At 55.6% G+C, this 21,264-nt stretch overlaps 2 protein-coding genes across 7 annotated transcripts in view; one reads left to right on the plus strand and one right to left on the minus strand.

The window, feature by feature from the left end:
- Window positions 1-190: 190 nt before the first annotated feature.
- On the minus strand, window positions 191-12,037 carry LOC119154348 (NACHT, LRR and PYD domains-containing protein 3-like). 2 transcript variants are annotated; one of them, XM_037401765.1, is made up of 8 exons: window positions 11,924-12,037; window positions 5,198-5,475; window positions 2,772-4,473; window positions 2,103-2,225; window positions 1,483-1,653; window positions 1,066-1,239; window positions 794-964; window positions 191-631 (listed from the first exon to the last, which is right to left on the minus strand). In XM_037401765.1, the coding sequence occupies exons 2-8, from the start codon at window positions 5,304-5,306 to the stop codon at window positions 400-402; spliced, it is 2,682 nt and encodes an 893-aa protein (XP_037257662.1). In that variant the 5' UTR covers window positions 5,307-5,475; window positions 11,924-12,037; the 3' UTR covers window positions 191-399. The 2 variants fall into 2 exon arrangements, with proteins under 2 accessions (XP_037257662.1, XP_037257663.1); XM_037401766.1 differs by lacking the exon at window positions 11,924-12,037 and adding an exon at window positions 6,135-6,291.
- Window positions 11,424-21,264, plus strand: part of CEND1 (cell cycle exit and neuronal differentiation 1) — a 22,812-nt gene continuing 12,971 nt past the window's right edge. The window contains exons 1-2 of one of the 5 annotated variants that reach the window (XM_037401824.1): window positions 17,983-18,071; window positions 18,386-18,462. The gene's annotated coding sequence lies outside the window, so the exon portion shown is untranslated. The other 4 variants (XM_037401825.1, XM_037401822.1, XM_037401823.1 and 1 more) reach the window with 4 other exon arrangements.

The following is a 21,264-nucleotide window of genomic DNA, read 5'->3' on the forward strand; positions in this document are numbered from 1 at the left end:
TTTTTTTTCTATTAAAACCCCCCAAATTTTCTATTGAAACTCAAAATGGCTGGAGACTCATTTCCAAGACTGGCACCTCACTCTGAGGTCCATCAGCCATCCCTGGGGGATGCGGGACAAGAGCTGGACCCACAGACACACCCCTGGGCATGGTGGGGACGGGGGAAGGATGGGGGAGAGCGTAGGGGGATTCCTGGGACTAGCTCCGGGGCTTTTATTTGGCATTGGCAAACACCCGCACCACTATTCCCACTGCCACGTGTGGGAAAATGGGAGCAAGAAGGACCCATGGCTTTGCGTGACCCCCAGCAGTGGCAGGCAGGGTCTCCTGCCCTGTGCCCCCACCAGGCTCAGACCCAGGGAGGCTTCCCCCCAGCTTCGGCAGCACCGTCAGCTGGGCTAGCAACAGCTCCGGGTGTTGGAGGGACCCCTCCTGAAGGGGGGGAGCACCTTCCTGCCCCCCACACCCCCGGTGCCCGGCAGCACCCCGCGGTGGAAGGGCAGCCGGGCCATGGCCCCCGTCTGCAGCACATCCTGCTTGAGGAGGTCCTGGATCTTCAGGTTGGGCTTCAGCGCCCGCAGCGCAGCCACCTCGTGCAGCACTTCCTCGTGTAACCCGGACGTGCTCAGGCTAATTTAGATAGAGGAAGAAAAAGAGCAGAGTGGTTAAATCACCCTCCGCTCTCCTGGGTGTCGGGGTGCTGGTGTCTCCCTCCCTGACCCACAGCATCCGACCATGGGGTACTGGCATGGAGGTGCCAGGGATGGAAGGGGGACGCACCAGGAACCTTACCCCAGGGCCCGCAGCGGGCAGGTGGGATGCCGGAGCTGCTGGCAGAGCTGCAGGATGCCGTCGGCTCCCAGCTCATTGTCGCTCAGGTCCAGGCAGGTGAGGTGGGGGCTCTCCATCAGCCAAGCAGCCAGGGCTTGGCAGCAGGCACCCGTCAGCTGGCAGCTCCCCAGCCTGCAGGACCAGGGCAAACAGGGATGCAGGGTTTGACCAGTGGGTGGGCAAGCTGCTCCGGGTGGGAGGGAGGGAGCGCCAGCCGGACCCCAGCCCCTTACCGCAGCGTCTGTAGCTGGCAGGTGCGGGGCTGGAGCCCCTCACACAGCAGCTTCACACCGGCATCACGCAGCCCCTCGCTGAAGGACAAATCCAGCTCCACCAGGCATGGGCTGGTGCTCAGCGCAGCGGCAAGGTCCTCGCAGCAGGCACTGGTGAGGCGGGTGTACCACAGCCTGCCGGGGACCCGTGGAAAAGACCCTCAGAACCAGCCTGAGGGCCCCCCCCTGCCACCCCATCACGGTGGTTGTCCCCTGGTGCCGCTGCTTTTGAACCCTGGGAGAGCAGGACAGAGGGATGGCACCACCCCAGAGAGGCTCTTTCAGGGTACCTCCCCAGCACTCCACCCCATGAGTATGGCCAACTGGGAGATGCTCATGGTGTGCAGGGGGATGCCCATGGGTGGCGGGGCCACTCACTGCAGGACGCGCAGGCGGCAGCTGGGCTGCCGCAGCCCCTCGCAGAGCAGGTGCACACCGCCATCGCCCAGCGTGCCGTCACCCAGCTCCAGTCGGACCAGGCTGGGGTGTTGGGCCAGCAGCGCCGCCAGCTCCGCACAGCAACTCTCCGACAGCCCGCACCACTGCAGCCTGCAGGGAGAGCGCAGGGACCCAGGGGCCCATCACCCCTGCCCTGGCTGCCCCAGCACCCTGCCACCTGGCCAATCAGCATGGAGGGACCACACTCACCCTTAGCACAGCCAATGAGCAGGAAGGGACCACACCCTCCTACCTCCCCAACCAATCAGCAGGAAGGGACCACACACTCCCACCTCCCCAGCCAATCAGCAAAGAGGGACCACACCCTCCCACCTCCCCAGCCAATCAGCAGGAAGGGACCACACCCTCCCACCTCCCAGCCAATCAGCACGGCAGGACCACCCCCCCATGGTCCATGAGGCCGGCGGTGATGCCGCGTGGCAGCTGTGGGGTGCCAGCTGTGCCCCCCGTGCCCCGCCAAGCCAGCCAGGGTGCCCAGGCTGTGCTCAGTGCCCTCGCCCAGTGCCGCCCATGGGCTGGGCTCGGTGCCTGCCTCTTACCGGAGCTCCCGCAGGTGGGTGCCCGGGTGCCGCAGCGCTCGGCAGAGCGGGTAGATGGAGGCGGGCAGCTCCTGCTGCCCACCCTGGGCACGAGGGTGTCCTCTGGCTCCTGAGGCACTGGAGCTGCAGGGGGACAGAGTGGGGTGGCACAGGTGGCCCTCATTCGCACCGGGAGCTCCTGGCTTCCACACCCCCTGCTTCCCAAGTAGACCTCACCACCATGGCCTCCTCGAGAGGGACCTTAATGGCTTTGGAGACGCAGAGGCTGGTGAGCATTCCTGCTGGAGTCACCTGCTCCCAAGCAAAGCCCGGGGTGCACTTAACATTCCAGCAGTGGGGATCCCCCCTTTGGAGGTGAGAAGGGGGGCATGACGCCAGCCTGATGCCTGGGCACGGATGGGTCTGCTCTGGCTGGGGGGTTGAGCCGAGAGGCTCCGTCTCCATCAACCCCACCATGCGCAGCAGCCGGAGGAGCCTGCCCAATCCTTATGCTCCCATGATTCCCCCCAAGAATAAGCCAAATCCTCAGCTGAGGAATGAAAGCTCCAGGAGAAGCATAAGCTGGTGTTTGGGTGGAAGGTGCTGAAATGCCTCTAAAAGCTTCTTTTGGGGTGAAGGAGGAGAAACCTTTGCGATGTGGGGCTGCTGGAGCAGAGGGGAAGGACTCACCGTGGCACCGACACAGGCAGCTCATCCCCGGGGTCCTGCTGACCGAAGGAGCATCCCCGCAGGGTGACACAGCCCAGCCCAGCCCACTGCCTGATGCAGAAGGAAAGAGCTGTCTGGTCATATGCCGTCAGCTTGACGTCCTGCAGGTCTATGTCACTGAAACAATCCAATGCACTTTGTGCAAGGCTTTTGTCATTCAACTCGAACAAAAAGTGGAAAGTGTCCAACTCAGAAACCTTCGGTGCTTGGCTGGGGCAGGAGGTGCCTCCATGCCTCCCCTGAAGCCACCTCAGCATGTCTTCCCTGGCTCGTGGCAAAATTCTGCACCCAATGGTTTTGTCTGCATACTCCATTGATTTTTGGCTTACCAGACCAAACAGGAACCGCACCGTCAAGTTCAAATCCTGCCTGGACTTGCTGTAGCTTTCTAATAACATATTTACATCCTTTGCAAGAGCCCTGGAGTCGCCAACCGTCTCCTCATCGTCCTCCAGAACGTAAAACATGGCTGCAAAAAACTCCTGGAGGTGCAGGTGGGTGAAGCTGTAGACGTTCCCGTGGTCTGTGCCTTTCTTTGAGATCTTCTCATTGAGGAAGAGGGGGAGAAGATTCATCTGGTCCAAGCCACGGTCCTGGATTTCCTTCTCCTCAAAGAGGACCTTGTGCTTCCAGATGCCATCAGCAGCCAAGGAGCAAAGGTTGTGCAGGAACCGCTGGAAGTCCTGCAGGTTGTCGCTGCCTCCACACGTCGTTAACCGGGAGAGGTAAACCAGGCTCATCCACGTGGTGGCTGTAGAGCACTCAACCAGGTTTTTCTTCTTGCAAAGCTCTTGTTTCAGGATGGTGCAGATGGTCCAGCTCATGAGGGGGATGGCGCACAAACCGTAGAGGATCCTGTTGCCCCTGGCAAACCTGAAGGCCATCTCAGCTTTATCATCATTCTCAAAATACCTGTGGAAATATTCCTCCCTCATGGCTGCCGAAAATCCCAGTATTTCTGCGTAATACTCGCCCTCCAGGCACTGCCCCAGGCTTTGAAGAGCTGTTGGCCTCGTGGTGATAAGCAAGGAAGACCTGGGGAGAAGAGTCTTCTTGAACAGGCTCATCAGGGTGGTTTCCAGCGGCTTCACTTCCCTGGGGTCAGAGCTCAGCTCACCTTCGCACTGAGCCAAGGAAAATCCCAGGGCCTCGAAGCCATCAAAAATGAACAGGATCTTCTCCTGCTCATCCAGGATCTTCCCAGCTGGCATGTGCCCCTGAGGGCAGCACTTTGAAACCAGGTCTGACATGCTCGCTTCCTGGGTTGAGGCAATGTCTTTACAGTCTACGCAGAAGATGTAGTCAAACTGCGTGTAGGTGGTCCCTTCCACCCACTCCACCATCACCTTCCTGACCGTCATCGTCTTCCCCATCCCTGGGGCCCCCACCAGCACCACGACCTGTGGTGTTTGCCCGTCTTCGTCGGGTTCAAACAGCGTCTGCGTGGTGATGGTGACGGTGGCCACTCTGTTGCTGGTGTTGGCACACTTAGGGCTGGTGCCCACAGCTTCATGCTGACCTCCACACTTGCTCCGAGGCTTCCTGGCGATGGTCAGGGCGGTGTAGCGGCTGCTGAGGGACAGGTGCTCCCCAAGACACGAGTTCACTTCTTTGTAGCGGAGGAACTCCCGGACCACGTGCTCTTTGTATTTCTGCTTGTACTCTGTGCCGGTGAGAAGCAGAGTCAGTTCCCAGCACACATCGTTTCAGTGACCTAGAGTCAGTCTCCTCAGGGGTTCCCAAGGGGCTCCTACCCAGCACAACTGTGCTCCTGACACGCCAGTGGGACACTTGTTTCCATGCATGGAGCTTTCCTAAGTCTGGCAGAGGCCGTAAGGATGGTGCCTGTGAGAACTGAGGGCCTCTGGTTGGTTCTGGGAGTGCCCTTCTTCTCCCCTGGGTCCCCCGCGGTCACCCTGATCCATCAACCCCTGTTTTAACCCCCCTGCAATCCTTACTCCCCTGGGAGCAAATGCAATTGCCTGGGGCCACCTGCAGCCTCCATCCCCCTCTGCTTGTGCCGCTGGGGCTGAAGGCACCATCCCTGGGCTCCCAGGGACACCTTTGGCTCCAAAGCTTTACCAAACATGAGCTCTGCAGAGATGTCCTTAATCTCCATCCCAGGAAGAAAGGATCTGCCCAGCCACCTGCCAGGCAGTGCCAAGAGCTGAAGGCTCTTCACCAGGCAGGGGGGAGTCCAGCAGTCCGTGAGGATGGCAAGAGAGGTCACTGCAGCCCCCAGACTAACAGGATCGCGGTGGGACAGCTTCATGTTTCCACGCTTCCCCGGGGAAGCCAAAACCTGCTTTTACCAACTTCTCCCTGTCTTCAGGATAACTGAAGGGAAAAAGAGAGAAAGGAAAGCAGAAGGTACGCTGGCTCCCTACCTTTCACCTTCTCATCCAGGAGTTTCTCAGCCAGGCTGCTCTGGTTCACCTCCTCAAACACCCTGATCGCTGTGTCCATCGTGGCGTCTTCACTGTGGCTTTCCCTCATGCAGCTGCCAGGCACGGCCAGCGAACCCTCGGAGATATTCCATCCTTCTTCCACCTGAACCTCCGACAACTTTGTCTGAAACTCCTGAACATCTTTAGGTGCGAGACTTTGCAGTGCTCAGAAAAGGAGGGCTGCTGCATGCTCTTCCTCTGCCATTATGGGATGTCACCTGAAAATACCAGCGGTTAGAAATCACGGCTGCACCACGGTGGAGGTTTCAGAGCTGGGCACCGAGCTCATCCCATGCATTCCATTTCTTCCTGCGCTGGAAGGGCTGGGGACAGTCACCCCAGCACAGCAAGGTCACAGGGGCTGTGGGTGCTGCAGCATTTGGCACATTGGGGATGCCAAAACCACCCAAAAAAGCATCCTGGGGGTTAGTAAGCGGAGCAGGACCTGCAGCCCCTTGGGGCAGGGTCTCCCCAGTGCCAGGGACAGCTTGGTCCCCACGGCCTGAGTGGCAGGATGGCAGGGTGCTGCCTGAGATCCCCGTCCTGCGCACGGGCAGGGTTTCACTTTTTGCTGGCAGCCCAGCATCCGGCACACCCTTCCTCCTTCCCGCCACCCGGCACCTCGCCAGCCGTCCTCCGCAAAATCCCCTGGGATGGGCGGCTTCACACCCGAAGAACCCCCAGCAATAAGCCCACAAGGAAAACTGCTGTTCTGGGGGGGGAAAAGGTGGCTTTAGGGAAGTGCACTGTGGGTGCTGCAGCCCCTCTGCTGCCTCTCGCCTCCCCGGTGCTGGCAGCTCACCCTCCTCCCCACAGCAGGTCGGGGTTTGCCTGGAAAGCCACCGAGCCCCTGAATTTCTAATGCTGCCAGAGTCACCGTGCTTTGCTGGGAGTCCCAAGCCTTTTGGTGGGCTTCGTACGGAAAGTCACTGAGCTTCTCCTCCTCCCTCTTCGGGACTCCTTATTTCTGGTATCACTCTTCTCCCCATTTCCATGTCCCCTGTCTTTAGGAGACCAGTACCATCCTGCAGTTATCCGGGACCAGATCCGCCTGGAATTAGTTTCCTGTAAATTCAGAAAACCAGAGGGAAGCTGCAGTTCCTTGCAGGAACTGCCTCCTGCTGCAGCTTTCACCATGGAGCAAGGGGGACCTCTAAGGGGACCCCATCACAGGCGATGTGAAGCTAAATTTAGATGCTTGCAAAAGCACAGTAGGATAGAGAAATTAAAAATAGCTGCAGGAAACAGAGAATTAAACTGGGAGCTGTCAGAGGAAGAGGATTATCGGGGTGATGTGTATGAAAGGGAGAGGAAAAAGGAGCTGGGAACAACAGTTGCTGTCCCCATGTGACAGCTATCCTGGGGCCCATGAGGCCGTAGGAATAAAGCACCATTGTGGGTTGGAGAGCGGCACTTCTAGAAATGTCTTCAAGCTTTGGATCCAATGGAAATGAAATAGCTCGATGCCCAGAACTTGTGCTATTCCAGCCTTTAGTCTGACGTGTGCTAAGGGGCCAGCATGTGCCCTTCTTGCAGCATTAAGTCAGGCTGCCCAGCAGCTGGGTAAGAAACCAGCAGCACCAAGGTGGCTCTAGAAACTGGGAGAAGATGGAGAAGATTTTTCTGAACCAGTGCAGAACTGCGAAGGTGCCAGTGGGATGCGATACCCTACCCCATCAGCCCTTTGCTGGTGAGGCACAGGTGGCTCTGAGTGGCTGGAACTCGGTGTCCAAGCACGGGAAAAGCCTCCCTGGGCTCTGCTGGTAGAGGCCAAACAGAGCAGTGGGAATGGTGGCCTGGATGCAGGAGAAAGGGGGAAAATTTGACATGGGCCAAGAAGGACCTGTGGCTTTCAGCAGGACAGAGGAATAGGAGATGCTTGGGTTGGGCTAGTACCTCAGAAAAAAAAAATGGATCAAAGATATTAAGGGCTCTGGAGAGCATTAAAGGATTTAGGAGAAGATAATGACAAAATGGGATGGGAAGGAAAGATGGGATTTGCTGCAAGGAGTGATACTGCAGCTGAGAGGAGCAGCAGCAGGACACCGTGATGTTCCTACACCTCTGCCGCCTCCCAGCTGGCCAAAGTCATCCCTACGGAGGCGGCTTGGGCCCGGGGCTGCCCATACGGATGGGTGCCTGTGTGCCAACTGCAGCGGGACCCTGGGGGCCGCCCTGAGGTTCTGCCCAGGAGATATGAAGGTACCAGTGGGCTTTTGGTGCAGCAGCAAAGAGCCTGTTACTTTAGAACACAGCTGGAGCGTGGACCCTTATCAGACGTTTATGGTGGGATTTCTGTGTCAGCAACACAGAAACCAGAGAAAGGCCTTTACAGAGGGTGAGAGGACAGACACAGGCTTTGCTGGAGGGTGGCAGAAAACCCTGCTCTGTGGGAAGTCCCATCGCCCAGCTGCATCAGTGGGACCTTCTGGTCCCCCATACAAATACTTGTATCTTAAAGAAGCTGAGACTGCTCAGAGTGAAATCATTAAGGACTACTTTCAATAAAATGTTTCTTGAGAAATTATAAACCCATGTAATTGAAGGAAGAGATGAGCATTGAGCTGGAGCCCATGTAGGACATCTCCTGGCAGCGCTGCTTGGGCAGAGGGCCAGCGCCCAGGGAAATGAAGCCCACCACTCCTGGCAGTGGGTGGGGAGGCTCCAGGTGAGGTGGATCAGGGCTCTGAGGCTATTAATAGCCCCTCAGGGGCAAGTGGGCTTGTATTTTCACTGCAAGAACTTTCTGTGTAGGATGCTAAGCCTGGCAGTGCTTCAGTTGCTGCAACAACAAGCAAGCCCCCCTGCTCTGTGAGAAATGTCCTTCACCCTGCTTCCCTGGAAGTGCAGAGGTAAGGAGAAGTGGCTGCTGCCCAGATGTCCACAGGTTTTTGCATCTGTGTAGCCTGTTCCTTCCTCTCTAGCCATGGATGGGTTGTGGCTGGGGCTTTTGGAAAGGAGAAAGGATCCCCTGGGGATGCCCAGGGGTGAAATGTGTGTGTGTGTGTGTGTCCTGTGACTTGCTCTTCACGCTCCAGTTTATGAACAGGGAACCTGTGTTTTGGCTGGTGGGGGGATGTAAACCCACCCTGTGGAGGAGACAGGGGCTGGGGAACTGGGGTTGAGGCAGGTGGGGGTTTGCAGCTGAGGCTGCAGAGTACCTGCAGCTCTGTGGGGCTGGCCTTCCCACCAGGCACGATGGAAAATGCTTCAGGGGGGCATGTGGTTAGCAAAGCTGCCTTTGAGGGATGCTGGGAACGGATGTTTTAAGGCACACTGAGAGTTTTAGGAGGGGGCGAAACAGACTTTACTGACAACACCTTGGCAGCCAAGCTTTTGCCCACAGTGCCACCGCTGTGGCAGGGCTTGTGGGGTCTGCGCTGTGTGGCTCCTGCTGCCGGGGAATGGAAGCAGCTTTGCTGGGGCAGGGCAGAGCTAGCAGGGACTTGGTTCAACCCAGATAATGTCCCTTCAGGGTTTCACAGGCTCCAAAGTGAGCCTGTTTCAGTGGCACCACGGGCTGAGCTGTGTCCATCTAGCTCAGGGTCCCTGCTCACAGCCTGTGTCATCCTGTCCCTCTTGCTTGCAGGACGCAAAGTCTGGAAACAACCTTTTCTCTCTGACGGTGCAGGGCACACCATGTTTCTTCCCAGGGATGCTGCTGCCACCAAGCCCCCACCAGAGCAGGGCTTGCAGGGGGGCTCCCCAGGAGCCAGGGCTGTTCTCCCCTCCGCTAACTCATCCTGGGCTACGCTGTGAGCTGAGAGCAAGAAGGAAAAACCTGCGGCATGGTTTCTAAAGATTTCCCTCTCCATCTGACCTTGAAAAAGCTGTTTTCACCTTGCCATGTCTTAATCTGAATTGCTGTTTGCTGTGCCTGTGCCGGCACTCTCCCATGCTGCGTTAGGGGGGATGTGACCCACTTGCTGCAGGAGACCCTTCCCGTGCGTGGTGCCAGGGGATTTCTGAGTGCTGCCTAGCTCTGCTGCTGCTTTCCTGGCTTCTCCCCCCCTCTACAACAAGGGAGTGAGGTTACTTGTTTTACAGCTCCTTTCCTCTGCTTCCTTTTTTCTACATTGGTAAAAATATTTTTTTCCATTTGAATTCAGAGGCATATAATATCATAAATTCAAAAAGTCTAGGGCATATGAAGGTATCATATGGGTCTGTTTATCTCCTAAGGCAGAGACAGCATGTGTGAACATAAGGAAATCACGGCCACGACGCCCTGGCCTCAGCTCATCCAGGCTCTGGGGACTGGAGCTGGCAATTTCTGCTTGCTGGAGGCTCCCTCCCCCCTCCCATGCTGCGGGAGGCACAGAGGCCGCGGCTATTTCTGCCTGATGTAGAAGTAGCAAAAAGGTTTTTGAGTCCGGTGCTCAGCTCCTGGGAGCAGAGGCTTGGGTGTCTCTCCTGCATTAAATCACAGGTTTTAATGAGCTTTGCAGAAACTCAGCCTGTCCCTGCTGCTGCCAGTAGATCAAGAGATTTGGGAGGCATTAGAGAGGCGAAGCAGCTGTTTGCAGCTGCTGGATGGTCTTGGCTGTGCCTGGCACAAGTCCCTAAAACAGCTGGGAGGGGCGGCAGGGGGGCTGGCACTGCTGGGTGTGGAACCAGACAGGCAGCAGAGGGGACAGCAGCATCGGCCACAGCTGATGCTGTCTGTGCCAGCCTGCCTCAGCCAAGCAGGATCCTGAAGCCAAGGACTACATCCAGATAACCTTGCTCATCCCTGCTCTGAGGGAATGCTGGTAGCTGCATCTGAAACCAGCCCCTCCAAGCACAGCCTTTTCTGGGAGGTCTGGGTTTCTCACATCCAGCCCCTGTGTTTTCTGCACTTTCCTTCAAAAACAGTTTTTCTTTATGGTGGGATTTAATCAGCCTGAGTATTTGTAAGCAGAGATGCACACTGCCTTGGCTCTTGTGGGCAGTCTGGCAGAACCAGAGAGGGTCAGTAAAGAAAATACCGATTTTCCTTGGAGTTTCTGCCCTTCCGCACTGAGTATGTTTGTGGCTGAGCTGTTGCTTGGCTGCTGTTTATGGGAGAGAGGAAAACACAGCAGCTGCAGAATTAAAGTGGGTTGTTCTGCAAGTGGCTGAGCTGACAAAGTTGTTTCTTCCTGGGATTCTGGGTATAATGTCCTTAAGATGTCCACACTTTCTACCAAGTAGCATGAAGCTGGTCAGTGGGTCCCAAATAACTGTATGGAGGAAGATGGGCACGCATCACATAACCTGATTTACTTAGGAAATAAGGGCTAAAAGAGTTCTAGCCAGTCTCAGGATCTGGTTGCAGTCTGGGGTATGAGCAGGGTTTGACCCCAGTGATGTGAATTTGGGACCCATGGCCGGCTGGCAGAGGGGAAGTGGTGGCAGGGGGGGTGCTGGCTTTTGACCAACACATTGCGAAGTGCCGGTGCGGCTGAGAAGGAGGAGGAGGCTGTGTCTGGCACAGCCTGGCTGGGTGTCTGACAGGGCTCCGCAGCGGGACCGGGCTGTGTGCCCAGCTCCAACCTGGCCTTGGGCTGCCTGCCGTCCTTCACAGACCTGGCACCAGATCTGTAAGGGGAGCCGGACCCCAGCCTGCTGGGGCAAGGGAGGGTTTGGGGAGAAGGGAAGCAGAACTGGCACAAAACTACCCCAAGGCACAGTGTTCTAGCTTCCTCCATCCATCATGCAGAGCTTTTCCTTGGCAAGGCACACTGCCACTCCTTAACTCACTGCTGGGAGACTGTCACACTTGGAAACCCCTTATCCTGGCGAGGGGAGCCCCGTACACCTTTTTTCCTCTTGTCTACACACAAGCATCCCAATTTATTGGGCTCTCCCCACATTTTCCCCGGTGTGTTCCCCCACTCCTTTGTGGCTATATTCACTGCAATTGCTGCAAACCCAGGTGGGCTTTGGAGGGGTGAGCGAAGCGGGAGGGGGGTCAGTGTTGCAGGCACAGTCCTGAACTGCTGAGCCAGCAAGCCAAATAGCAGGGGCTGTGAGATGCAGCTGGCCTGCCTTAACCGCCCGCCAGCCCCCCTCAGCATCCTGCTCCCCCTTTCCCACCTCCACCCCCCCACCCCCCCCAAAGTCCCAGCCCTTCCCTCCGGATTGGAGCGCTGCCTCCCCCCTCCTTCCCTGCTCTCCATCTTCATGCAGTCTGCAGAGGTGCATTGTGGGAAACTCCCAAGTTTCCCCCCACCCTCCTTGCTCTGCCTCCCTCCCTCCTCTCTGCGCAAGAGCCAGCTCCCAAGGTGTGACCGGTGCAGGCGGCCGGAGGACAGGAGGTAAGGGCTGCTGCCTCCGCCGCGCACGCTGGCACCCGGTGGGTGAGGGGACAGAGCTGCCAGGGGTCCCTAGCTGTCACGGCCAGCTCAGCGTCCCTGCTTGGGGTGACATAGCAAAACAGAGGCGCAGATCCACCTGGCCAAGGTGAGTGCCTGCCTCCTTGCAGCTGCTCGGGGGGAGGCCGGGGATGCCAAGCCGGCTGGCTTGGGAGAGCATTCCCACACAGCCTCCCCGTAAACACCCGACAGTGCTGCTTTCCCACCTGAAATAACGAGCGGAGCAGGGATGGCTGGCCCCAAGCAGCTCCCTTCCCACCCCAGCTCCCCGCTCCTGCTCCCTGAAGGTCAGGCAGCCAGGGAAGGCGTTTCCGCCGCTGCCTCCGCGTACCTGCTGTCTGCTCTGCTGCCTCGGCGGGATGGGATGTGCCGTGCTTGCCCGGTCGGTCCGAGCTGGGCTGGCCACCGCTGGCTGCCAAGGGGTTCAGCCAGGGGACCGGGCTGGCCACCGCTGGCTGCCAAGGGGTTCAGCCAGGGGGATGGCAGCTGGCCTGGGATGGAGACGGGGGTTTGGTGCTGCAGGAGGGCTCTGAGCGTGGAAAAGCGGAGTCGGCCATGTGCCGGAAACAGGGCTGCTGGGAGGGAGGAGGGGAGGCAAGGCAGCATCCCCGGCTGAAACCTCCCAGCCTCGGCAGCAAAGCCTATACACGTCCCCGAAAGGTTTCCATCAGGCTTCCAGCTGCTTTTCCTCTCCCATCTCCATGGGCGGTGGTATTTGTTTGCCTCTCGCTCTGCCTGGATGGGTTTAACGTCTCCGCTTTGTTGCTGTCAGTCTGGAGGCAAAGCGTGGCTGGGCACAGCCAGCAGCCCTGGCCGTTAGCCTTCCCCTTTCCCAAGGAAGGAGCTGGGGGTTGCTCTGTTGGGCAGAGGTGCTTGGAGATCAAAAGGGGTATCCTTTGCTATGGCCCCCTGGCTGGTGTTGGAAAGGAGCTCACAAAGGGAAATCTGCCCAAAAAAGCCTGAAATGGAGGGAGGACAGAGGCAATAGCACCTGTTAAGCTGTGGGGAGGTGGCACCAAACGGGTAGGAGGGAGGAGGACACTAGACCAGGGCTCCTGTATCCAGGTGTGTGTGCTTCCAGGCATGAAATGGATGGGGGATGTCTTGGGCTTTTCAGTCTGATGTCCCTGCCTCTGCACAGCTATGTTTGGCCATGCCTGTGTGTTTGCAGAGACCTGTTGATTTGGTCCCTGCTCCTGTTTAGGGTCACTTCTGGGGGGGGGGCGGGGAGCAGAGAAAAAGGACTTTTATTGTTGAATTGAGGTAAGCCCACTGAAACTTTGGCATTGGGGCAATGGGAGGAAGCCCTCCCTGTCGCAGCCCTGTTTTTCTGGGTGGGGCTTGGGCAGGATGCTGTCGGGAGAGGGAGGATGGACTTATGCTGGATTGAGCTCCCTGCTCCATCTCGGGACTGACCTCCAAAAGTCTGACCTTCACAGGTTTGACCTTCAGCATTTTCCATCTTTCTGTTTTCAGCCACAGTGTCCAACACCAGTCTCTAACCCTGTGATATTGTGGTAGGATGGGGGAAGAAAATCCAGAATCCCCTTAAATGCAGATATTCATCCCTCTGCATCCATTCCCTCCGCTGGGAGGCTGCCAGGACCGGGGGCTACTGAGCGCCCTGCCACACTCTCCCCATCCTTGATCATGTGCGAGGGCAGGGGGATGGGGCAGAGGGGAGGGATGGAGCTCTCTGAGCAAGCATTTCTGTGCTGGAGGAGCTTTGGCCATCCTTCCCTAGATCCTTCCCAGTTTTCTGCAGGGAGGGAGAGTGCTCTGGTTTTGTCGCACCAGGAAAACGATGGGCTTTACCCCAGAGCATGCCAGGAGCCTCCACAGAAGGTCACTGCCTCGGGCTGAATGGGCCCTTTGCCTGCCTGCAGTGGCTTCTTACATTTCAGCTGCAAAGCAACAGTTTTCAGGCTGATGCCTGCAGATCTGTGGGCTGGCAGATTCAGGACTTGTCTCTGCACATGCAGAATTGCCTCCTTGGTGGCCGCATCATGAACGGGGGGGTGATGCCGTGAGAGCCTGGTGCAGTCCTGCATTGGTCAAATGGGATGGGTTTAGGATACCCAGAAACTGAAGAGAGTTGTTAAATTTGCTGCTGCTTACTGCACTGGTTGGGGCTGTTTTACTGTATCAGAGATACCCTGATCTTCTTTGCTTGTGGATACTAAATTTGAGAGATACAGGACCCACTGACTGTCAGGAAGAGGCCGCAGCAGCTCTGTTGCAGAAGGCTGGTTTCCTTTCTGTCTGGCTACCGGCTCCTGGCTGCCTGGGGTGCAGCACCCCAAATGGGGAGCATCTGTCCTCTTGCCGAAGGCAGTTTCCCAAGTGCTGGCAGGCTCAGTACAAAGAGCAGGGCTCTGTGGTGGAAAGGGAGTTGTTCACCCTTCTCCAAGAGGCAGAAAGGAAGCATGAAACATTTGCTGACCCTGCCACAATGTTATTCCTAAGATGACATCGTGGTGCTGAGCAGAATTGAGTTGTGCTGCAGGGCCCCAGCCGGGGTGTTAGGGTGGATGTTGTGGGGAATTGCTGATTTATTTATTCCCTGGGGAGACCTGAGCGTTTTGGGGGTGGCAGTAACCTCCCTCCTGGAGCAAGCAGCTCTCTGGCAGGATGGCTGAGCAGAGCCAAAGGCGGTGCAGACCTCCAGGTGGTGGAGAGGGTGTCACTGGTGCCGAGCTATGAAGTTCTGGTTGGAAGTGTGATAATTACCTTTGCAATAGCAGGGCTGCAACAGGAGGCTGCTGGGCCAGCTTCTGCTGGGGCTGTGGGGCCCTGGTGGCCTCCCTTCTGATCTTACAGGAGGTGCCAGCCCATCCTCAGGAAGGGATTTGCCACCTATCGGTGCAGTAGCTTATCCCCAGTGCCACAGAGTTGCTGGCATTGAATTGTTGGCTCTGGGAGAGCTAGAAAAGCACTATAAAGAAGCAAAATGAGAGTGTTTGTGAAATATTGAGTGTGGCAAAAGCCAAGATGTGGGGAGGTGCCCAGGGTAGGATGCAGGGGTGGCACAGCAGCCTGGGATGCGGGATACACCCAGAGGTTCTGTGGTTCATGCTGCTGGCTGCGCATCTTCCACTGCATCGCCTGAATCGCTCCCCGTTGAAACTACCTCAGTGCTTTGACCCAGTGTCCTGTCAAACAGCTGCCATAGGGGAAAAAAAAACAGTCATCCAGAGAAGATCCTTTCCCTTGTTCCCCTAAATTTCTGTCTTCGGGTAAGTGATGCTCCATCCTGTCAGGGAGAGGCTTAAGATCTAACATCTCATGGGTTTTTTGAAGGGTAAAAGCTACCATCTTGTTCCACCACAAAAAAATGGAGCTATAAAGTGGGAAAACACTGTTTGATTTTGTGTCTGAGGGGGGGCTCAAAGCCAGGAGTAAAGTTGGGACAGCACAGCAAAGTGAGGGGCTCTGAAATTGTTCTAGTTATGATAGTCCCCCTTCGGGGGCCTGTGCAGCATGTTACGACCCTGAGAAGCCAGGTTTTGAAGCAGAAGGACATTGTCAACCTAATCTCCCTGAAGTATTTTCAGATTATCTCTAGTTCTAGAAATGGTTTTGCTGTGAACTGCAGCTGAGAGTGCAGCTGGTCCCGCTGCATCACCAGTGCTGGTGGCACTTGAGCAGGTGACCGGTCAGGTGGCTGAGCCTTGCCAGGTGTGAATTCTCCTATGAACAGTGGGTCAGGACCATGCCAGCTGTAACTCGGTGCCCACACATAGGGGCATCAGTCAGAGCACGTGATTGTGTCTCACACTCTCCAGTGGTGCCAGTCTTGTATTTCCCAAGGCTGTTCTGGTAATGCTTTCCTGATTTCTGCTGTGTGTTGGGGCAGCCCTGAGCTGAGGCGTGAGAAGGGGCTTTGTGCCGGTCGTGTGTCTGTGCCAGCGTGGTGCTGGGGTGGTGAGTTGCCCCTTTGGGACCGTCCATGGCAAGCACTGGTGGAGGAGGGAAGGAGTGGGCTCGGTTGGGGTTTTTTGGCAGCAGCCTGTATAGTGTTAACGGAGTTGTGGGCAGGAAGCTGAAGTGAACTCCAAGTGCTTTTCAAGCTGTGTGGCTGCAGAGAAATGGCTGGTTCTGGGTCTGTGAGGTGCCCTGGAAGGAGCTTTTGTGGGTGGTGCAGCAGGAAATGTGCAAAGGGAGCTCACCGTGGGGCTGCTGAAGGGCAGGGTGAGGCTGCAGCAAGTTGTCCTTCCCTTGATGCTGCAGGTTTAAGGGCAGAGTCAGTCAGTTTTACCATTTCTCATGGTTCTTATTGCTTTATTTTCACATAGGGCAAGAGAAGATAACAGAACAGAGATGTCAATGTGTTTTTCTATGTACATGGCTGTGTACAGGCAGAGTGCCTGAACAGTGTAAGTTAGAGCTGTGTTTTGGGCTTAAAAACCCAAAAGGACAAAAGCAAAACCTCTAGCAGGGATATGGGATGTGTGTCCCTGCATTGTCACCTCCACCTCACAAAATAAAATGTCTGTGGTGCCCATCCCAGTGAGATCTTTGGGGTCAGGACAAGCATGGCTCACAGGCATGACGCTTAGCTCGGACCTTATCTGCAGAGGTCATGGTGTAGAAAAGGACTGTTTAGCCTTTTTCTGAGCTTGTGCTGGTGGGGAATGAATTGAGACTGGCTGTGGGGCTCCAAAATGCTGTGTCACCTGCATGGGGAGTGTGGTTGGGCTGTGGCAGGGCAGCCTTTGGAGAAGACACTGGCACCTGTGTTGGAAGCTGGCATTTTGCCTCCTCTCTGTGCAGCTGGTGGCCCACTGGTGTACCCAGGCTCTGCACCCCCCAGCCATTCCCTTTGCAGATGTGAAGCAAAGCCAGTTTTGCTGGGCAGCAGGACCCTGTCCTGTTCCCACACCTCACCATGGTGCCAGGTATAGCCTGACCTTTGAATGCTGATGCATCACCCAGGCTGGGAGAGACATTTGCTGTGTCTCGGTGGCACAGGGAGCAAGGAGTAGGGTCTTGCAAGGCTGGCCATGCTCTGGGGCTGTGTGAGTGATGGTTGCAGTTCTGGTCATTGCCAGGACCAGCAGGACAGGTGAGGAGAACGCTGGGTCTGGGTGCAGCCGCAGGACTGACGCAGCCGTAGAGGCTTTGCTGGCAAATCTCCCGCTGTGGCAGCGATCTGAAGCTGCTGCTGCTGCCTGTGAAAATACTTTCAGCATCTGACGCTCTCCACATCAAGACTCAAAGGGTTGTTTTGAGAGGGAAATGTTTAATCCAGGGCTGGGGGGAGGGATGTGGGGGGTAGCAAACAACAGATTGGGAAAAGGATTCATAAATATCTCATCAGAGTGAAGTGGGTCAGCAGCGTTTACTGTAACTTGGTGCTGCTGTCTCCAAGGCTTGGCTTGGGGGAGGGATGGCACATGCAGCCATCTCCCTGCGCCGCCTGGTCCTGGTGCACTCTGGCTGTTTAAAAGTGTCTATGATGAGTGACTCACGCTATTGCTGTGCTTGCATGGTGTTTTGTCACATTTGCTGTGCATTGCGTCAGGAGTGGGGAGCCAAAATAGACCGTAAGGGAGCTAAAATCCTCCTTGGGGAGCTGCCCACGGCAGCTGAACGAACACAAGCTCCTTATGTAAAGCTTTTTTAATATTTATGGTAATACTGAGAGGCACTGCATTACCTCATCTGTCTTCACAGCACTTCTTGAAGATGGGGAGGAAGGCTTAGTCACACTACTCTGCTGCCACTTACCCTAGGTCCTTGCCTGGCATCTCATTGCCTTTAGTGTGTTTATTCCCCTGGCAGCTCAGAACGGGGGAGAAGTGCCGTTTGTCCCCGTTGGAAACGGGGAGTTGAAGCACTGGGGAAAAAAGCGCTGCCCAGCTGCAGGAGGAGGCTGGAATGGGGCAGGGCACTGAACACAAATCCTTCCAGCCCTGACCCATCACTCCCCATGCAGCAGAGGAAATGGGCACAGACCCCTGAGGACACTTTTTCCAAGGACAGTGTCTGGTCCTCCAAGCTGCATTACCTGGGGGTTAGACAAGAAGGTCAAGGGCTCAAGCTTTGACCCCCTTGGAGCCATCAGTACTTTGGGGAGGGGGGGGGGGGGGAAGTTGGGCCTTGCCTATCTTTGATCTCTCTTCACTGATGCTACCCACAAGCCCTCTGCGGGCTTGCTGATGCAGCATGAGAAGCCTGACCAGCCATGATGGCCGTTACCTGTGGGATGGGCAGAGCACCGGGGAAGAATCTCCCCTTGCTGGGCCAGAGAAACCTTTGGCTGTGCAGGCTGGTATTTCTTTATGGAGAGCAAAGGTCTGTTTGTTGTATGCACAAGTTAATGAGCAAGATGGAAAGTGAGGCCTCCTCGTTTCCTGCAAAGCACGGCTGCTGCGCAAGCTCAGCCTCCCACAGATGAGCCACTGCTCATCCCTCCCCTCCACCGCGCTAGCAGTCTGCATCTGCTGTGGGCTGGGGATGAGTGCCCCGGGGAACAGGTGAGTGGGGTGCTAGGATGTGTCAGGCAAGGCATTTCCAGAAGCGATGGGGGCCTGGTCAGTCTAAACTGTTGGGTCTGAGTCTGGCCAGGCACTTGGAGTTCAGCCTGGAGCAGAGGCAGTACTCCAGGAGTAACTGGGAAAATGGAAGAGGGCATCTCTGGAGAAACAATTGGTGAAATGGGGTTTTTGTGGCCAAAGGAAGGGAAGGCAGGGACGAAAGCTACTGAACAGCTCCAATGAAGATACTAAAAGAAGTAGGGCTACATAAATGAAAAGACATGACTAACTGATGATTCTCCTTGGGTTTCCAGAAGCAGTGGGATGCCTCGGTGACTAATACAAACCCTGTGATGGGCAGAGGTGCTACATTTCAGCCAGTGAGTTTAAGGTGAAGCTCATGGGGGGGAGGGGGGGCCGAAAGTAGGGCTAGCCTGGTGTGAGTCAGCAAGTTGATTCTATTTTCTACTGTAAAATAAGTCAGAAGTGTGATTCCAGCTCTGCCTTCAGCTAGCAGCTGTGGAGGGACAAATCCTGGTGGCTTTGGTTGTTTTTGGTTTTTGTGTGTTTTTTTTTTTTTAAATAGGCTTTGATGGTTTCTTGCGTGGTATTCAATTGAGCTAACCAGGACTTGCACCCCTCCTGTAGTCTGCTCCTTTCAGCCTATGCCCACAGGCCCTCCTTGTCTGAACAATCTTCCAAGCCACTATGGTGCACGGAGACATTTGCTGATCTCTGGGAGAAGGAAGGTGAACAGTCTTCAGCTTCAGGCTCTTAGGAGGGACACCCCAAACCCTGAGCCTGTGGCTCCCTGAAATAATCCCTTCTCCAGCATGATGTGCCTGACGGCACCCTGTTTTTTTCATTTTGCCATAACAAGTGGCAATGAACCAGCACTGCCCTGTGGCCAGTAACCCCAGACCTCTTTGGAGAGGCCTTAGAATGTCAGAACAGGCTGCCTTTTACTTGGCACTTTCCTCAGCACATCACGAACTCCTCAGCCACGTGCTCCAGCTGACTTTCCTCTGACCATTTCAGTCAAGATCTCTTTGGTGATGGTAATGCTCCCTATGACCATGCTGTCTTCCATCCGAGGGTCTCACATTGGTGAGTTCAGCCCCCTGTATCACACTGATTTCCACTGAAGGTGAGAGTGCATGACACGCAAAGGTCACAGAGGAAGCCTGCGGCAGCACTTGATCCCCCCAGTAACACCCCCGGTTTCTAACAGTCCCAGTCATTTCAGCTCATCGCTGCCTTGCCTTTTGCAGTCAGAACACGGCTGCTTTTTTCCCTTTTCAGGAAGTGACGTATTTTCAGGTGCCTCTTTGAAGTGGCCAAATTCTAATTTTAATTATTTACATGTGCAGTTTGCCACAGGAACAAAATCTGTGCTCTCGGTCCAAAATTACCTGCTCTCCACCTACCAGCTGGTGCCGGCGCCTGAGCCTGTGATGGTGATTCGGTCCTGTGAGCCAGCTTTGGCAGGTGCAAATTGCACTCGCCAAGGGAAGCTGCCTGTGAAGAGGGCCGTTTTCTGTCCCTTGGAAAGCCAGCTTGGTCTTAAATGACCGAATGCAGACATGCCAGCTGAGACTTACAGAGCCTGCTGAAGGCACCTGAAATTAATTGGTATTCAGCATATATTCTGCCTCCATGACACTGAAAACCTTTCGCTGTGTGGGTGTAGGAGCAGTTGACTGAAGAATATGAGGACTGCGTTGGGTGGTGTGTTCTCAGGTTCAAAGTCTTCCTGTAGCTTCAGGAAGGAGGGGCCTGATCCCGAGAGGCAAAAGCCACCTCTTCCAGCACTGCTGAGTGCTTTCGGCTCTTGCTGACTTCCAGCTGTGTCATTTCAAAGGGAATTCAGAGTGGGTTTGGTTGCTTGCCTTGTCTCCTTGCGGACAACCTCTGTCCCCAACCCATGAGCGTTAAGCAGACTGCTGCCATGCCTGGCTCAAGTGATGCAGAGTTACGGGATGGTCCTTGCCATGGTTCAGCTGCTTCAGGCTAAGGCGTTTGGGGCTGACAGCAGAGATAAGGCAGGAAGGAGCAGTGATGCTTGCCTGGTAATAGGGACCCATTTAATGCTTTGCTCAAATACCAACACAGGCCATGATACTTAAGAGAATGGGGCTTTGGTATTTAGAACTCTCCTTTTTGCCCCAAAAAGGCAAATCTTCATGCCTTTTTTCCAGACAGGTAGGAATGACAAAGGAGTGAAGGGGAGATTAGGGGGTAAGGAAGAAGATTTGAGGATATAGGTCTTTTCTGCCATCTTTGGCTCTTTCTGCACAGCATTGTTACAGGTTGGACATGGTCAGTAGCTATATCTAAGACTGATGTTTTCAACTGGAGGACACCTGGAGTGTGTGGATGGACCTTTCTTGGAAGTATAAATTCAGATACATAACCCTGCTGTGTTGGTTGAATTCTTTCTTGCTGGTGGTGTCACAGTTGAGGACCCGATGGAGACTGTCTCCTTTTCACGGAGAAGGGAGAAACCCTGATGTGTGTGCCCTGTGCTCAGCACTGCTGTGACCCCAGGCACATCGGTGCTGGGCAGCTTCCCACCGCACCCCAGACGCCAACCCTCTAGCAGCTGCTCAAGTCTCACAGAGGTGCTGGCTGTCCCTTCCAGCTTGAAACAGCAAGGGGAAGGTTATGGGGCTGGGGGTGGTCTGTGCAGAGGGAAGAGGACCTGCTAATGGTGATATGGTAAAGCAAGCACTGAGTCATCTGCTCAGTTCGGTGCAGGATGGATGCAGGTTTCATCTCTGCACACAGGAGACAGATGAATAGATGTATTTGCTGGGGGTGGGGTGGAGGGGTGGTGAGGCAGAAAAGGTGCCCTTTGGGGAGCTGGGGAAAGCTGCTCCTCACGTCGGCCCTGTTGCTTTGGCTGAGGGCAGCTTGTTGCACTGGGTGAGTCTGACTGCACTGACCTTGAGAGCTACAACAACCAGAAGCATCCCAGGAGAGCTGTGATGTTTGTGTGCTGCTGCTTGCAGCAGCAGGAATTTGGAAGTCTTGTCTTTTCCTTTATCTTTTCCTTTTTCTCCATGATCACTGGTTTCTTGATCTCTGCTCCCTCTTCCCAGCCTGGGAAAGAGCTGGTTAGTGGCTGGCAAGTGAAAACCTCCCTGAAAAGGCAGAGGTTGTTAAACAAAGAAACAGCTGGGGGGAGCAGGGA

Source organism: Falco rusticolus, chromosome 10 (genome assembly GCF_015220075.1).
Source record: "Falco rusticolus isolate bFalRus1 chromosome 10, bFalRus1.pri, whole genome shotgun sequence".
Classification (NCBI taxonomy): domain Eukaryota; kingdom Metazoa; phylum Chordata; class Aves; order Falconiformes; family Falconidae; genus Falco; species Falco rusticolus.